Source organism: Medicago truncatula, chromosome 1, assembly GCF_003473485.1.
Source record: "Medicago truncatula cultivar Jemalong A17 chromosome 1, MtrunA17r5.0-ANR, whole genome shotgun sequence".
In the NCBI taxonomy this organism is placed as follows: domain Eukaryota; kingdom Viridiplantae; phylum Streptophyta; class Magnoliopsida; order Fabales; family Fabaceae; genus Medicago; species Medicago truncatula.
The window spans coordinates 41,185,163-41,203,178 of NC_053042.1; the positions used below are offsets into that span (position 1 = coordinate 41,185,163).

The window sequence follows — 18,016 nt, forward strand, 5'->3', positions numbered from 1 at the left end:
TAGCAAACTACTGCTGCCCAAACTTAACGGTTCAACGAGAGAATAGAAAGCGCAAAATTGAAAATTGAATTGGAAGAAAAAAATCAAGTTGCGCGGGAATGGAAATGGGAAGCAGTAGCAGGAAGAAGAAGAAGCAACAACAACACGATTTGGAATTAGAAAAAGTTCGATTAATCAGTTTAGCTCTCGAACTCGGCTTCGACGAACTCGCCGCAAACCAATGTTTCGATCGTCTCGTCTCTCTCTACGGTACTTAATGACTAACTATTTCACTTTCATATTCACTCAATTAATAGATTATTTAATTAAGCGATTATTATTATTCAAGGTGACGATGGTCGTGACTTTATCACTGTTGAACACTGCGGCGATGATTTTCTTGCGGCATTGGGGGAGTCGGTGCAAAATACGGAGGAATGGGATGATTTACACGAAATGGAATCACAAGCTGTTGGAACTTTGAATCACGTGCTTGACACGCGTGGTGATGGTTCTAAATGCTTCATTGATATTATTGACGATTCGCCGAAGAAACAAGGGAATAAGTTTGTGGAGTTGGGTTCAAGCGACGATGAGGAGGATACCAACTTTGATGTTTCAAGGGTTCAACATCCTACAAACTTAGTGGTAGTAAATCAATTTTGTTTTACTGTCATTGTCAGTTTTATTTGCAGTTTCAAATATTTGTATTCTAAGGGCCCGTTTGGATCGACTTATTTTTGAGCTTATGAAAAATAACTTATGCAAATAAATAAGCTTTTATGTTAATTTATAAGTTCTCACCAACGAAAATTGTATCTTCATAAGCTGTTTTTTCATAAACTACCTTGACAAGTTTATGAATAATACATAAAAGCTCATTTATTTGCATAATCTCAAAAATAAGCCTATCCAAACGGGCCCTAATGCTTATATGTCAGGATCATTCAAAACCATGCACAGAGATTAAACAAACTGGAATATATGAAATTCAATATAAGATAGAAAATTAGATAAAATGGATGTAAGCCAATGAAATTCATTAGCTAGTCAGTTAGTCGCAAATAGATAGGTAAGAGATTACTCAGGTAGTTAGAGAGGGTAAGCAAGCCAGGTCATAATGCATACAAACAATAGAAAAGAAAAAAAGATAGGACTGCTAGTCTTTTGTGGAAAAATTGGGGTCTTAAGACTATGTTTGGATTGGTGGGTGGTATAGAATGGAATAAAGTGGACCGAAATGAAATAAGATAGCTGCTATTTCTTAAAATTTAACTAGTCCATTTCATTTCAAGTTATACCACCAATCCAAACATACCCTAAGGCCAGAAGGTTGCAGACCCTTGAAGATTTGCAAAATTGTAATTAACCAAGAGTTTCCATATTCCTTTATGTGACCAGTTCATGTATCACACTTATAAAATATGCAAGGGAAGTTTCTCTGATGGTTGGGGTCTTGAGCTGTTGCCAAACCATTCAACTAAAAACGTTACATTGATCTATATATGATTATCTTTTTGATGTCAATAATAACTTGTGAAAAAACTTTCAGGACTATTCTCCGCATATTTTTGTTTAATCTATTTGCGTTGGCCAGATTTTCTGGTATAAATGTGACATTGTGACTAAAATGACAAAGTAAGATTATACTGAAATAGTGTGTTATAGAATGGTAGAAAGGGCATCACTCAGGGCTCCGTTTCATCAACTTCCAGAAAAATAAAATCATCTGCTGCAAAAGACAGAAATAGTACTCTCAGTTACGAAGAATTGAAGACGCTAGATGATATTGAATTGGCAAATGTTGTTATCTTTGGTAACAAGTCACTTCGACCACTGCAGCATCAAGCATGTAAAGCAGCTTTGGCAAAACAAGATAGTTTTATTCTTATGCCTACTGGTGGTGGTAAATCTCTTTGCTATCAGGTCATTGCTTTCTCTTGAACCCTGATTTTTTCTTTTTGCACATTTCTTTGTAAGACTATTCTTCTAACCACTTAATAGTCATACCAATGATGAATATATTGTTTTGAAGCAACTAGCATGCACCTGCTAAAAAATTGCTAAAGATGTATATTGTATCAAATGATTGTCTAGTTCACAGCTTTTCATTGTATCAAACAGCATTGGTGAAACATTGTTATCTATCATCTTATAATATGCTTTTGAACCTGTTAATTTTATTTTGTGCTTGCAGCTTCCAGCAACCCTTCAACCCGGAGTTACAGTAGTTGTATCTCCCTTACTTTCACTCATTCAGGATCAGATAATAACACTTAACCTCAAGTTTGGAATACCTGCTACTTTTTTAAATTCTCAACAAAATGCTTCCCAAGCCGCAGCTGTTCTCCAAGAGCTAAGGTGAGATTCACTTCCTTGTCTATTCTTGTGTATCCTATAACTTGCCCATGAAAATAGCCTATTAGTATCAGTATCATTTTTAAAAAAACCTTTCAGGTAATTATTGCTTTACTGTTTAATATTTTCTCACTGTACTTTCCTTGCTTGTATACAGAAAAGACAAGCCTTCGTGCAAGCTTTTGTATGTGACACCTGAGAGAATTGCCGGAAACCAATCATTTGTTGGAATTTTAAAATGCATGCATCAGAAGGTAAATTTATATTGATTTGAATACATTTCATGAAACAGAATCACAGAGTACTAGATTATAAAGATCTCATGTGCGTATTTGGTTGGTGCTCCCTCTTAACTCGCAGGGACAACTTGCAGGTTTTGTTGTTGATGAGGCACACTGTGTTAGGTATGCATTGTGCTTTTCATGTACAGTTGCAGTGATTATTTTTCTTTCATCAATGAGTGCAATTGAATGAAATTCTGAGACATAACTTTGTTAGAAATAAAACCTTCTTGAAGTAGCTCTTCCCATGTGCCTCTGATATGTCTGTCTCATGCTGATCAAACAATATGAACAAGCTCCAAAATTTTAATTACCAGTGAAGTGTCATGGTTCATAAATGTCATTTTGAATTGAGCTTTCGTGGTGGCCATTAAGGAGGCAGATCAGTGATAACAGACAGATTAATCATGGTAAAAAAACTCTGGATATAGTGATATCTTAAAATTAAATGTATGGCTTCCTAAATTTCAGAACTTTTTGAACTGAATGGTTATTAAATAAAAAAAAAATATATAAAGAACTGCATGTGAAAGGGTGGTTCAAATGTGAAACAGTAAGGATTCGTTTCTTGATTTTGAGTTCTGACACGCCTCTTTGAAGTAGTTGGTATGTCATTACATAAGCCAGAAGTCTGTATTATGTCTTGTCTCTGTACTGGTACTGACTGATACAGTTCTTGACTGCTTTGAGATATTAAACCGTGACCCGAATACAAAACATTTTCTTCTTTAGGAAGTTTCACTGACTTTATTACAAGAACTGTAATTTGGATTGATGAAAATAGGCAAAATTACTTCCGTGGTCCCTTGACTTAATTTCAGATAACAATGTGGTGTTTTTTTTTTCCTTTTCATTTCTTCCCGTCATATTGGTCTTTCTCTCATGTTTGCATATAGATTTTCAAGCTTCAAATCTTTGAAATATTTTGGGGCATAACATATATTTAAGACAGGGCTCACAGGAAAAGAAAATCATAGATTTGAAGCTTGAAATCCATATCCAAACATGGGTAAAAGACCAAAATGACGTGACAAAAAGATAAAAGACTAAATTGTTACCTAAAATTAGGTTAAGGGGCCACAGGAGTAGTTTTGCCATCAAATATTATAGTGTTACTACAAAGGTCTAGAAACATATGTTAAAGTACCAATTAGTTAAGGCATACCTCAACAGTCGGGAATGGAGATTTTATTTTTGGAACCCAATGTAATTAGAGCCTTTGACACTCTAGTGGGTCCACAATGGTATCTCAACAGCTTCGACCCCCTGGGCCGACTGTGGCACTGATCCCTGGTTTGGCTGGTTGAACAAGATTCTCGATGTGGGTGACTCCACTAGGATTTGAACCCGTTAAGGATGGAGATTGTTAAAGTTATGTGATTTTTATTGTCAAAAACAGATTCATGACTTTTAAATTAAAAATCATGTTTTTCAGCCAATGGGGACACGATTTCCGGCCTGATTATCGGGGATTAGGATCTCTTAAGCAAAATTTTCCACGTGTTCCTGTCATGGCATTGACTGCCACTGCAACTCACCCAGTTCGTGAGGTAATTAGAATGGTAAATTTCTAATATGTATGGACAGCTATGTTGTAAGTATAGATAGCTTTCTGACCCTTTTCCATTGCCTTAATTTGGATTTGTTTCAGGACATCTTAAATGCTCTGAGAATTCCACATGCAATTGTTCTCGAAAGAAGCTTTGACAGACCAAATTTGAAGTATGAAGTGATTGTTAAGACAAAGGAACCACTAAAGCAGCTTGGACAGCTACTAATGGATCGTTTCAAGAGTCAGTGTGGCATTGTATACTGCCTTTCAAAAAGTGAATGTGTCGACGTATCAAAATTTTTGAATGAGAAATGTAAAATTAAGGCAGCGTATTATCATGCTGGCTTGGCTGCCCGCCAGAGAGTTGCTGTTCAAAAGAAATGGCACGATGGAGAGGTTCATATTGTATGTGCAACTATTGCTTTTGGGATGGGGATAGACAAAGCTGATGTTGTAAGTTGAGATGCTTTTTTATGTTACTATGATGATGTTGTTATCATTCACAATTTTATGATTGACTTTGTTCAGGAATTCCACTCTTTATGAAAGAAATTATGCCCTTCTCTGTAAATTATCCTGTAGCCTGATAGTTAATAAACAAGCTGAATGGTCTATTAGTGATTTGTTGCATAATTACCGACTACCAGTCTGATGACCTAACAAAATGATAAAAAGACCAACCCTTAAGCTAGCATTTATAAAGAACTTTCATGTATACAGGGAATTACGAAGTCATCTCCAAACCTTTCTACTTATGCAAAATCTATATAATAATATAAGCACAGTAGTCCAATTTCCATAATGAAATTAAATATATTAATATACCATATGTCCATTATTAATTCAGCATTTGAATGCTTTGCTAAAGCAAATAGAATCACATGCAATGTGTTTAAATGCTCTAGAAATTTTTAGTGATGAGTTTTACAGTTCTTTGTTGCTCAAATTATACTTTCTTGTTACGTGTTTTCAGCGATTTGTCATCCACAATACAATGTCAAAATCAATTGAAAGCTATTATCAAGAATCAGGAAGGGCTGGAAGAGACAATCTTCCTGCAGTTTGCATTGCCCTATACCAGAAGAAGGATTTTAGTAGAGTTGTATGCATGATAAGAAACGGCCAAGGATATAAAAAGGAGAGTTTTAAGACAGCAATGGCTCAAGCCAAAAAGATGCAACAGTACTGTGAATTAAAGGTAAGCAAGGTCCCTTACATTTCAGCAAGGTCTCACACACACACACACACCTATAGTCAGTTCATTACTATTGAAAATGGGATAAAAGTTAAAAATACAAGCTGACCATTTAGATTCATATAATTATTCGTCTATCAATTTTTCACCCATTTTATCTGGTTTGAATGTTTAGGATGAATGCCGGAGGCAAACATTACTTGAACACTTTGGAGAATCTTTCGATAGAAAGAACTGCAAATATGGCTCTAGCCCTTGTGATAACTGTCTCAAGACTGCATCATGAATCACTGCAGTTTCAAGTCTGATGTGCTCTAACACATTCAACAAGTGCTTGCTTTGGCGTTTACAAGTAATTAAAGACGCACATCCAATGCGAAGCACCGATTAGTAGCTTCAATCATATCGTGCGGTGACAGAATTCCTGAAAAGTTTTATGGTGTACCTGTTGAAAAGTTAGAATAGCTCTCTAGATTATACATTATTTTTCAGGGCGAGTTTTTGTATGGGGCAATTGTCCATCTTAGATCAATTTTGTTTTATTTGGTATTAGTTGTACACCTTGCATTTTTATATTTTAAATTATAGTCATATTTATTTATAATATATTAGTTTTAATTTTAATTTAATGGGGACTAAAATATTTTGGAGGGACAAAAACATGTCATTTTTTTAGAATAACTAAAAACAAAATTCACTATATTTATAGAGACAAAAATATTTAGTCCCCATTAAATTAAAATCAAAACTCTATTTTTTAGAGGGACAAAAACATGTCACTTTTTTATAAGAATTAAAAACAAAATTCGCTATATTCATAAGGACCAAAAATTTATTTAGCCCTAATTAATTTTACAAAGTTTTGAGGAAGGGATTAATATTACAAAAGTTAGATACAAGCTAAATTTATTTCTTTATAAATAATGTAGTAAATATATGAGAATGAGCTGAACCAATTAGATTTTTAAACGGGGGATTAAAAAATAATGTATTCACAAGTAAATTAATTTGAGTCAAATTTGAAATTATAATTGAATAGGGCTATAAATTAGAATATAAAATGCATGATGTATATGTAGTAGCAAATAAAACAAAATTGATCTAAGATGGAGCAATTTGAGAATTGCCCCATGCTGAAACTTGCCATTTTTCAGATCTAATTTTGAGGGACTAGAATTATTCCACCGCAGAGTATACAAAAGTAAAAATTGATCATCCTAGATTTTGTAATTTGAACCAAAACTTTGAATGAAAGCAGCAAGTGTCAAGTATGGAATGCTATAGTATTTCTCGGCCGCATTGGTATGGGCATCTTCCTCTTTGAAGTCAACACTATTTCCTTCTATAGGTCCTTCAAGTACAGGAACCAGTACTAAGAAAATAAAACGTTTTCTTAGTTAATATGGGGTGCACACGTAGGAAGTAGGAACACATTTTTTTGTGAGTAACAGTAGAATTGTACATTTTAATATTTTTAATTTCTGAATTTAATAACCCAATGTGAATTTCAAAGAGCATGATTCCTCATAAATGTTTCCTATTAATGCCTCTATTATTGTCAGTTCCATAAAACTTCTTACTAGTACCTGAGAAATCCACCTTATTGGGTCCAATTTTAACTTTTAACAGTACATACTATTAATTGAACGTGAGTACTTGTAGGAGTTGGGATCTCTCCATTTACGATTTTTTTTCATTTGGGAAAGGTAAAGATACAAAAGTTTGAAAATCAAGCTAGGTTTCTTTTCATTTATAAAAATAAATAGAGATTGTCATTTAAAAAGAGATACATACAAAATATAGATTATAAGTTATATCAATAAGTATGTCATACCTTTATTAATTATTTTCAAATTTTATTTTGTCTTTATCTTTTAAAATGGAATAAATAGAGAAGATCTAAAATGAAGAGGATATTGACTGAAAAAAAACAAAAATTAATGGTGGGGGATCCACTTGTTGATGGGACCCTCCTTTTTTTGTGTGTGTATATATCTCTATAAATGATATGACATTCTCTTTATTTCCTCAATTTAGAAAGACAAAGACAAAAAAAATCTTGAAAAAGAGTATACAATGATTAATGATGGGGAATCCATTTCTTGAAAACATTCACTATCTTGGAAAAAATATGTCGAATTCAAAAAATGGATAAATACACCCGAAAATTTAAAAAATGGGCAAATACCCCCTGTGACGTATCATTATCCATCTGACTCATGTAAGTGCCACGTGGTCATTTAACATACGCGTCATCAACTTTAACCTTATTACAATTTGAGGGGATATTTGTCTTTTCTCGAATTATAAATGAATAATTATAAGATTTTACAATTTCGAAGGTATTTGCCTGTTTCCTCAAACACAAATTAACCTTATTCAATTTCATAACTACTTTGCGAAATTTTGAAAACCAAAAATGATGATGGTTAATTAGTGATTTACTAACAAAGCTACAAAAATACTAGGTGAGTTTGTTTCAAGTTATATTTGTAGATTCATGATAATAAAATGATATAAATATACACTTGTTACAAGTTTACTAAATTTTATTCTCAGATATAAAATATTATTGGGAATAGAAATTTCTTTCCAAAGAATAGAGTGGGAATAAAGTTTTCACGAAGGAGAGAATAAATTCATGTATAATTACCTATTATAATCTCTATTTTTATGGTTTCTTAAAATATTAAAATGTTAACCAAACATGTTTTATCCAAATACTTTTTTTTTTTTAGGGATGTTTTATCCAAATACTTGGAATACAATTTCCATTTTATATTTTAAAAAATGTTATTTCATAGGAATAAATTTAGTAAATTTAAAACAAACACATCCAAATGAATAATGAATAATTTTTTTTGAGTGAAATGAATAATGAATCTTGTTAGTTTCCTCTAAAAATAAAATGAATCTTGTTATTTAATTTTCACCCCACGAGTGAGGAGATGCACATTTATTTTCTTCCTCCCTGCTCTTTCCAAATTTTGAGTGTTTTTTACGCAAACCATTTACTGTCTCCTTCTTCTCTCATACCATACATCTTTTTCTTCATTCCCTCATTTGGACTATCTTCTTTGAGTACAAACCAAACTCATTTAACAAAATTTCTTGTTTGGTTTTTGATACGTTCAAGAAAATAACCGTCAAAAAGAACTCATTTTGTTGGAAGTTTTTCTTTTTCTTTCTTTGTTGATGATAATGGAGAAAAGAAGTGGTAGCTTCCTTAGCTTCTTTGATCGGAATGGAAAATCTCCAAAGAAACTCCTTTGTTACAATCCTAACTTACCTGGCAATTATTTCTAGTCTTTAATATATATAGTTTCATTCTTTCTAGTGTCTGTGAATGTGATGTTCCTATTCTGAATATTTTTGCTCATTTTTCTGTAGATGTTTCAAACCACGCAAAGGAAAACATTGAAATCATGCCAATGTCACAGGTAAACACCAGTGTGATTTTTTCTCCCTTTCTTACTTTCCTAGTTTTATTTTTTTTGTAACCATTTTTTTCTTTTAATTTTTTATGGTTTTCTTATTTAGAAATGTTAAACAGGGCCCTAATGACATTTGTTATGTTTAAACTAGAAATTTTATCTTGGAAATGATGGGCTTTGAAACTTTAGAAATTGACTTTTTCTACTTAAAACTTCCTTTTTAAGCTTCTTAACAAGTGCCCTTACGGAATTTGTTAGCACGACCCTTTCTTATTATTATTACAATTGTTTCAGATAAAGATGGATGAGAATGGAGAAAATCCTAGTAATATTGCAAGTACTGATTTTAACTTTGCCTTATTATCAATTAGTAGTGATGATGATGAAGGGTGTGATAAACCCCCAGGGCTAGTAGCCAGACTCATGGGTTTGGATTCATTGTCTCAGTGCTCCTCCACTTCATTATGTTGTCACTTAGATTCTTTAAACATGGCACTTAAGTCAAACAAGTCTTCTTGTGATACCATTGAACCAAAGGCTCATAAAGTGGGAAATACAACAATGAAAAGATTTCAAAATGAAACTTTGTTTTCAAAGTCTGCTAAACCCATTTCAGTTACTCACAACAAACATTTGTCTCCTATAAAAAGTCACGTTAATATGAAACCTAAGAATACAGCATATATAATGGGAGCATCTGCTAAGAGAATTGTGGCAAGTCCCGAACTATATATGAGGAGCACAATGTCTTCAATTGGACATTTATCTGTTCCTCTGCGAACTCTTGATCTGCAAGAGAAATTGGAAATAGCGCAACTCGGATCCAAGATGAGGAGCAACTTATATAAGTCTACTTCAATCTTCAAAGGTTCAAGAGATTCAGAAAATAATAGGTCTTGCCTTGGTAAAGGAAAATTTGCTTCACTTGCAACACCATCCAAAACCCTTGTTCAAAGTAGGGATACATTGAATTTGAATGGAAATAGGAGATACTTGAAGAAGAAAGAGATAAAATCAAACCATAAAAATTGGAATGGTCAGAACAGCACCGTTCTTAGGCAAACCAGCAAAGGTAAATCATCTTCAAAAGTTGACACCAATAAGTCAACACAAACCTGTTCTTCAGAAAGTTCGACCGGAGCTAGGACGACGACAAACAAATGTGCTGTAAATTCTTACTATGAATCCAAAAAGTCCAGAACAAGAGTAACTGATAAGCAAAAGGAGCTTTCAGTATCCAAAAGAAAGAGTTCTTCCGAAAAGAAGAGGTGTGATCAGAATGATGCACGAGGTTCTGATAATGTAGTTAATACTCATGATAGAAAGTCTATAAAATGTAATGTTACAATGGATGAAAGTATTTACAATGATGCATATAGCATGACAGAAAGCAGGGATGTCATTTCATTTACATTTAAATCTCCATTGAGGAAAAATGCATCTCAGTCGCAGTCGACTACTAAGCAAGTGATGGAAACAAGGACCAGAATTGATGTCGATTCTTTTCTTCATGTTGATAAGGTTTATCCTACCAGGTTACATGTAATGGATGTTGATACATTAAGTGTCATGTTATCTCACATTAACCCACCTCAATGTACCTTGGAAATAGAAAGGTGTTCTGATGATTTTGAATCTATTTCGGAAGATAGATTTAACAACATGGCATGCAACACATCAAGGGAACATGACAATTTCTTTCACCTGAACCTGCTTAGTGATAAACTGGACAGCATGGATGACAATTGCTGTTCTTCAAATTATTATACAATTCCTGGCATGAATCAGCAACTTCAGGTCTCTCTCATTTCTTTTATTTTGTCAATTACTCATTTTCATTTGTTACGGATATGATTTAAAGTTTTAAGTATCAAACATAGTATATTATCCTTGGCAACTTCCTGACATCAATTAGTCAAAGAGATGAGGAGGACACTCATCATGCTTTTATTACTCAACCATTCTTCTCTCGTGTAGATATCAGAACCAATGGAAGATCTGAGCCGTAACAGCAATGAAAGCAGAGACGATTTATGTTATCAGCATACAAGAACTGTTGCTACTTTTGAAAATCCTTTCATCAGCAAAAGTAACTTGGATAGTGAAGATAGCACATATGGTATTGTTTTAATTCTTGATTTTCTGTACACTTCTGATGAGCATATTTTAGTCTTGAGTAGCTTTCACTTAAAAAAACTATAATTTATAATTGCAACATTCCATGCTTTGAATAACCTTGAGACATGCTGCAAAATTAATCTTACTAGCTGGCCAGTTTTGCTTAACTTTGAAGTCTTTCATGACTAATTTCAAATCACTGTCATATATGATATCCCCTGCATGTTTTTTAAAGACGCTATTTATCTTTTATTCATCTCCTTCCAAGGATGTACCCGGGGAATACCGGGTTCGATTCCCAGGGGGGACAACGCTTGGCCAGTGCGCATGCCTCAACGCACGAGCCGGATTAGTCGCCCACCTTTGGTGGGTTGGAAACCGGTGCGAAAGCCAAAAAAAAAAAATGTTAGAAATTTAGTTTTTTTTTTAATACCTCTGCACAAATACATACATCCATAAAATGTTAATGGTTGTTCATATATAACCCTTTTTTTAGGAGGCAACAGAGTTTATTCTTCCATGCAAGATGAAAAAGTATATAGTTCTCAAATAAATGAATCTATATCACCTGAATACAAGATGAATTGGTCAGAGAAAAGCTCTACAAGATCGTCAAGGATGATGGAACTTGAATATGTAAAGGATATACTCCGCAATGTAGAATTGATAGCAGAAGAGTTAGTGGTGGGTGAGACAGACAATATAATGATGCTAACTCTCTTTGATCTGTTGGAGAATCAAAGAACTGGTGTGGAAAGCTATGAAGAATACTCTAAGCTCAAAAGGAAAGCTATATTTGACTGTGTAAGTGAATGCATAGAATTAAGATGTAGGCAAGTTTTTGTTACAAGGTGCAAAGCATGGCCTAGATGCATGGTGGCATCAGTGAAGAGGAAAGGTTGGTTAGCAGAAGTGTACAAGGAGATGGTGGAATTTAGAAGCATGGAAGAAGAGGTGATGGTGGATGAGCTTGTTAGCAAGGACATGAGCACTCCATTGGGTAGATGGCTTGACTTTGACATTGAAGCCTTTGAAAATGGCTTAGAACTTGAGCTTGACATAGTTACCTATTTGATAGATGAATTGGTTTCTGATTTGTGGCTTGTTTAAATCCCTTGGTACATCAATCTCATTGAATGAAAATTCACACATTATTAGAGGAAGATCAATCTCATTGAGGATTTACAATAGAATTTACGTATAACCTCAACTATAGATTTTTGGATTTGAACCCGAGTCACATCGAGTGAGCGGAAGGTCCAACTATGTATGTGAAATGTGAACTACAATTGGCTAAATAATGATATTTTTTTGGTCAACTGGATTATTAATTATATGATTAGCATTGTCAACCAGCCTCACATGTCAAAAAACAATCTAGTACAACATACCATGTGCTTTCATGCTTATTTCCTGTCTTTCTTTTAGCCCTTTCTTTAGTCTTAGTCTTGCAGGTCTGATATTAACTTTGCGCCTTGTGGCTAAACTATATCCATGTCATATGGCAACCATTTATTCATCTCCCCCCAAGCTAAGTACAACAACAATAATAATATTAGACCGACCGCCTTGAGCTGAACTATATGGATCTGGGTTATGTGCAATTACAATCCCGTGACCACACGCAATCAATCATATCTGAACTGTCCGATCTTGATTGGACAGTCAAGATGTGACCGACTACATGCAATTACATGGCGCACAATCCAAACCATATTGGGGTGTACTGTGTACACTTATTTATGGAAAGACAATATAATCATGATTTATGTAATTTTGTATCACAGAACATTCTCAATGCTATCAAAATGGTGATAAAATGTGTACTATACCAGAAATTATTGGTCTAAAAATTTGATTTAGTTTCTAACTCAAGTACTGTTGTCCCACATATGCTCCAAAGTCGTGACTGATGGTCTACATGGAATAGAACTGACAAAGAGGTAGCTGATGATGAAACTAAATCATTCATAGATTCATATATCATCCATTTCTTTAGTTAAAAATTCTATTTACAGAAATGTTCTACTTCAAACATGTTTAATAACTATTACACTAGCTTTCTTGATTTTTTTTTTTTTTGTAAAATAAGGAGTGTCGATTTTTTTTTCCCAAGTTTAATAACTCTTACTCTAGGAATAATACTTCAATTTACTCTTTATACGAGTTCGTCATATTCAGCGGCGGATCTACGTGTGTTCGACCCTTCAGTCAGTCTTTTTATCATTTTCTTATGTATTTTTAATATTTTATCCAAAAATATGTTCCCACATAGACTCGACCCCGCACCATCCACCCTCCTTTTAAGGATTTCAAACCACCAGAACACTTATTATTGTCTGCTACTGTGTGAAACATTTTAATCTATAAACGCTTAATAAAAGTGAAGTATTACATTATGTTTGACACCCCCAAAAAAATAAGTCAAAATCTGCCACCGGTCATATTATATTAAAAATGAACCAAGTGTATATTAACTTATAAATTACTAACTAGTAACTACATTGATGAATTTAAAACTGCATCATCATATATCTAGATATTTTTTGAAAGCAACATATTATCTAGACAGTACTAATTTAATTTGTACACATATATAGGTCAATTTGCAAAAGACGTTGAGATGAAAAGGACATGTGCGAAGGCACAAGTAATGGACAAGTTTTTTTAGGTATGTGTTGTTTTTCAAGTAACTACGTTCCCCATGCCACCTGGGTTACCTTACCTAAGTTATTTATTTCAGTTTCTTTTAATTAAGTTGAGGTTAAATTAAATATTTATATTTATATTTATAGCAGTAGTAAGAAAAAAAGTACACATGCTGATGATATTGATAAATCAATTGTCAGACTTTGATCCGCTAGATATTGCATTTCCTTCCTTACACAAAAAAAAAAAAAAAAAAAAAAAAACTTTATACTAATAAGTATAATTAATTATTTCATTTACCATCCATCCACCCTCCCACTGATTATATTCTTTCTCCTTTCTTGGATTTGAGAAAACTGAAAAGAAACTCTGCTTTCTATGACGTTTTGCAGATTAGTATGCTGTGTACTTCTTAATATAAAAATATCATAGTTTAATTGACTATTTAGTTGTAGAGTGATACCATAATTTTAGAATACTCGTATTAGCTGTGAAGGATCCTATGCAGCGGGACAAAATTGTGTTATGACTTATAAATTATTTCTTGATATAAATATAGTATTGATTGTATACTCAAAATACACCTAAAAAAGTATACTCAAAATAGTTAACTATATTTTTTTTTTTTTTTTGTATAAATCATCATATAATATTTTAAATGTTGTTTACTTATCTCTTTTGATGCACAGTATTCTTACTTTCTCTTTTTCTTTATCTCTATATTATTTTTGTACTAAAAGTTGTAAAAAAAATGGTTATAAAAATATCATTTCACATATTTATTTATGTCAAATCTAATTCTTTTTTCACATTAACTACAAATCCCCTCATTTGAGACCGTGGCGGAGCCCTTCATGGGCTGGGGTCGGCCACGGCCCACTCGGAAAAATTAAAAATTTTATGTCGGTTTTAAGTTTCGGTTGATCCAAATTCCCGCAAATTGGTGTAGTGGTCCACCCGAAAAATTTAAATAATTCAATTATTGGTCTAATTTGCGAGACTTTAAACAATTTTTCAATAGTTAATTTTAGTGGCCCACCCTAACATTTTTTTCTGACTCCGCCACTGATTTGAGGCTAATGGGCTAAAAGGAATGTGTTAGCCCTTGAGTGTGATATTGGTTCCACCCCTATCCAATGCGTCGATGTACTTTGCTCTAGGCATATTTTTTTAGATGTTGTTTACTTTGGGGAGCCCTTACATTTTGTGATTTGTAATAAGTGTTTCGTCCCTCCTCATCCAAGCTAAAGAACTGGATGTGAATATGTCTTTGTTGAGGTCATACTTACTCGAGTTTAAGAGACGGGTGTAAAACATGACTTAATCTTTCTCAACCAAGTGCGGGAGATTGAATGAGATAAATTTGACGGTGTCATATACCCAGGATGCCATCCCAGGCCATGGCCCATGGAGGCTTTCTTATACCCTAACAGTCAGAGTAAAACCTCGCATGAATGTGACCTGCAAAAACTTGGTGGCTAGGCAAAAAGGGATCTACAAAAGTACTTAATTCACTATCATCTAAGTGTTAGAGCTCAAAGGGGAAATCTCGAACCTCATTAGTGAGCTGGATTCTTTGATGTTTATAGAAAATACAAATTTTACGTCAATTTTAATTTATATAGTTGAAAAATATTCAAAAATCAAGATAATATTAGAATTTTCTTTTGATTCAATAGTTCATTCACGAACCATATTCAACGTTGTCCAGAAAAAAGGAAGTGTATTAGAAAAAATGTAAAGGTCTATTCGGGAGGTTAGATGGGAGGACTTTGGAAATAAGAAAGAAGTGGAAAGATGTAGAATCTTGAGGGTTTATGTTTCTTCATAATATAAAATCTTTATTATTCGGGGAAGTCAAAAATTATATTTTTAGAGGGCTCTATCTACGTTGTTATAATATTCTCAAGATAAAAAATAATATTAATCGTAAACATTCATTTACCATCTTAACACAAATATTATCTAAAAAAATGTGATTTTTTTTCTTTCTATTTTTCACTTTACTCCCTTCCTGCCAAAATATGTATCTCCATCTTCTTCAAATGCCTAAACAGGTCCTGAGTCTCATATTAACCTAAGGACAAACGCTACAATGTACTCCCTCTATAGCACTGTTAATGAACTAGAGATGTAGCTCATGACTAAAACAAGGACTAATACCTCAAATTCGTCCTTGAATTTTAAAAAATCGGTCAAATTCGTCCCTGAATTTTGCGAAATACCTATTTAGTCTTTGAATTTTACATACGTCCATCAAAATGGTCCCTCCGTCCAAAAGCTCCGTTAGTGGTGATGACGTGTCCTCTTGCATGATGTGTTGTCATGTACACGTGTCAACAAGGCAGCCACGTGTATAAGGACTAAATTGATGGAAATGGTAAAAATTCGAGATTTAACTTTTCATAGTAATTTTTGTTGTGTTTCCAATTACACCCCTTTAAAATATGGATCGATTTGAGACTTATTGACATAATTTGAGGACTAATTTGATGGATTTTGTTATAATTTAAGGGCTGATATGATTGATTTTATTTGCAGAGAATGAGTACAAGGAGATATGGCATGAGAGGACCAGTGATTTCAAATGACATGCATAAACAAACACTACTGAGGGGGTCCTGCTCCACAAAATCCAACTGCCCCTAGAGTTATTAGAGTTTCAAATCCAAATTACGGGTCATCCGCTTCTACTCAAACCCCAATACATGGAGTTTATCCCAACTTCAGGATTTCCAAAGCATTGATGCTTGTTTAAATTATGATTTTGGACTAGTTTAATTAAAGCTTTTTGGACTTGTTTAGTTTATGCTTTTTTGGATATGTAATCATTTAAGAACATCAAATGATTTGATGACTTAATGACTATGTAATGTTTTTTTTTTTTTTTGCTATGTAATGGCTTATGAACATCAAATATATGACTTATGATGGTATACAAAATGTCTATCTTTTACTTTTTACTTTGTTCAGCAAATGTATGCACCAAGGATCACAGTGATGTCTGTTGTGAAAATTCAAGGAACTATTTGATGGTATTTTCACTAATTTGAGGATCGGTATGATGGATATGCATATAATTGAAGGACCAATTTGATTGAATTTTTTTGACATAAGGGTTTGGTTCAGTCATTGACAACCTCTTTTCATTACAACATTACATGGACTTGACACAATACAATAACATTTTAAACAACTCAATCAAACAAAATACTCATATCAATATCTTAATCAACCTAAGCTCACTTCCTACACAATCAACTTTATCCATCAACCTTGCCCTCCAAACCTCTTCTTTGCCCATATCCTTTGGCTTCTCCATCAACCTTGCATTTCTTCCACCCATCATTTATGAACACCGAATCTTCAACAATGACCACTGATTTTTGAATTTTGAATTGAATCAAACAATTAGGGTTCTAAGTTTTTTGAATTGGGGAAGAACATTGACATAGCCCTTAATGAGGAACAAATAGGGTTCTAAGTTTTTTGAATTGGGGAAGAAATAGCCCTTAATGAGGAAGAGGAGAAAGAGCTATTACTCACAAAGAAGGGAAAGAGCCGTTGCCAATTTTCTGAAAATCCATCAATTTGGTCCTTGGAAATTTTGTGTAAATCCATCAATTTGGTCCTTGGAAATTTTGTGTAAGTCAATCAGTTTGGTCCCTGCTTGCGTGGCATCTGACGTGGTAAGCTTTGTCAGAGGTTAACATTACACGTCACCTCCGTTAATAGACCAACTTAACGGAGGGACTGATTTGATTGACATTTTGTAAATTCAGGGACTAATTTGATATTTCGCAAAATTCAGGGATGAAATTGGTCGATTTTTCAAAATTCAAGGACGAATTTGAGGTATTAGTCCTAAAACAAGACTTGAAGATCAAGCATTAATGGCACGTTTGATGGTTAGGATAGGATGGAGACAGGATGTGATATAAAGCTGGATAGAGATAGGATATGATAAGGACATGATAAACATTAATCCTATCATGTGTTTGATGCGCACATGATAACAAACATGATATCATTATAATTAAATGAAAAAATTGCTCTCATAATTAATTAAATATTATAAAAATGACATGTTATTAATTATAATAGAGAAAATACATGTGATCATTATTTTAAAAATGACAATATGTGAAGCCTGGATACGAGATACGATACGGATACGATACTGCACCGATACGTTGATACGGGAAAATTTCAAAAATCAAGATACGATACGGCTGGGATACGTTAATAAAAAAAATTATATAATTAAATGTATAATATAATTATAACCTTTTTTTTAATATGCAAATATATTAACAAACACAAGAAACTAGACTCGTAGCACATTAACATAAATATAAATAATATTGACGATTAAGAGAGTGGTGATTAGTCAATTACATACACAAAATACCAAAAAGAGCACCATTGGTGTTATATCAATGCTATACTA

At 33.4% G+C, this 18,016-nt stretch overlaps 2 protein-coding genes across 4 annotated transcripts; both read left to right on the forward strand.

Moving 5' to 3' along the window:
- Positions 1 to 5,946, forward strand: LOC11408014 (ATP-dependent DNA helicase Q-like 1). Its single transcript, XM_003591153.4, has 10 exons — positions 1 to 249; positions 329 to 627; positions 1,648 to 1,905; positions 2,177 to 2,340; positions 2,495 to 2,591; positions 2,698 to 2,741; positions 4,054 to 4,168; positions 4,270 to 4,623; positions 5,144 to 5,368; positions 5,541 to 5,946. The coding sequence occupies exons 1-10, from the start codon at positions 99 to 101 to the stop codon at positions 5,649 to 5,651; spliced, it is 1,818 nt and encodes a 605-aa protein (XP_003591201.2). The 5' UTR covers positions 1 to 98; the 3' UTR covers positions 5,652 to 5,946.
- Positions 5,947 to 8,320: 2,374 nt separating this feature from the next.
- LOC11405938 (uncharacterized) lies at positions 8,321 to 12,264 on the forward strand. Of its 3 annotated transcripts, none has more exons than XM_003591154.4 (5): positions 8,321 to 8,636; positions 8,756 to 8,805; positions 9,094 to 10,596; positions 10,777 to 10,918; positions 11,414 to 12,264. In XM_003591154.4, exons 1-5 carry the CDS (start codon positions 8,561 to 8,563, stop codon positions 12,025 to 12,027), a joined length of 2,385 nt encoding a protein of 794 aa, XP_003591202.3. In that variant the 5' UTR covers positions 8,321 to 8,560; the 3' UTR covers positions 12,028 to 12,264. The 3 variants fall into 3 exon arrangements, with proteins under 3 accessions (XP_003591202.3, XP_039685474.1, XP_039685483.1); XM_039829540.1 differs by having other exon boundaries at positions 9,174 to 10,596; XM_039829549.1 differs by having other exon boundaries at positions 8,618 to 8,805; positions 9,174 to 10,596.
- The last annotated feature ends 5,752 nt before the right edge of the window (positions 12,265 to 18,016 follow it).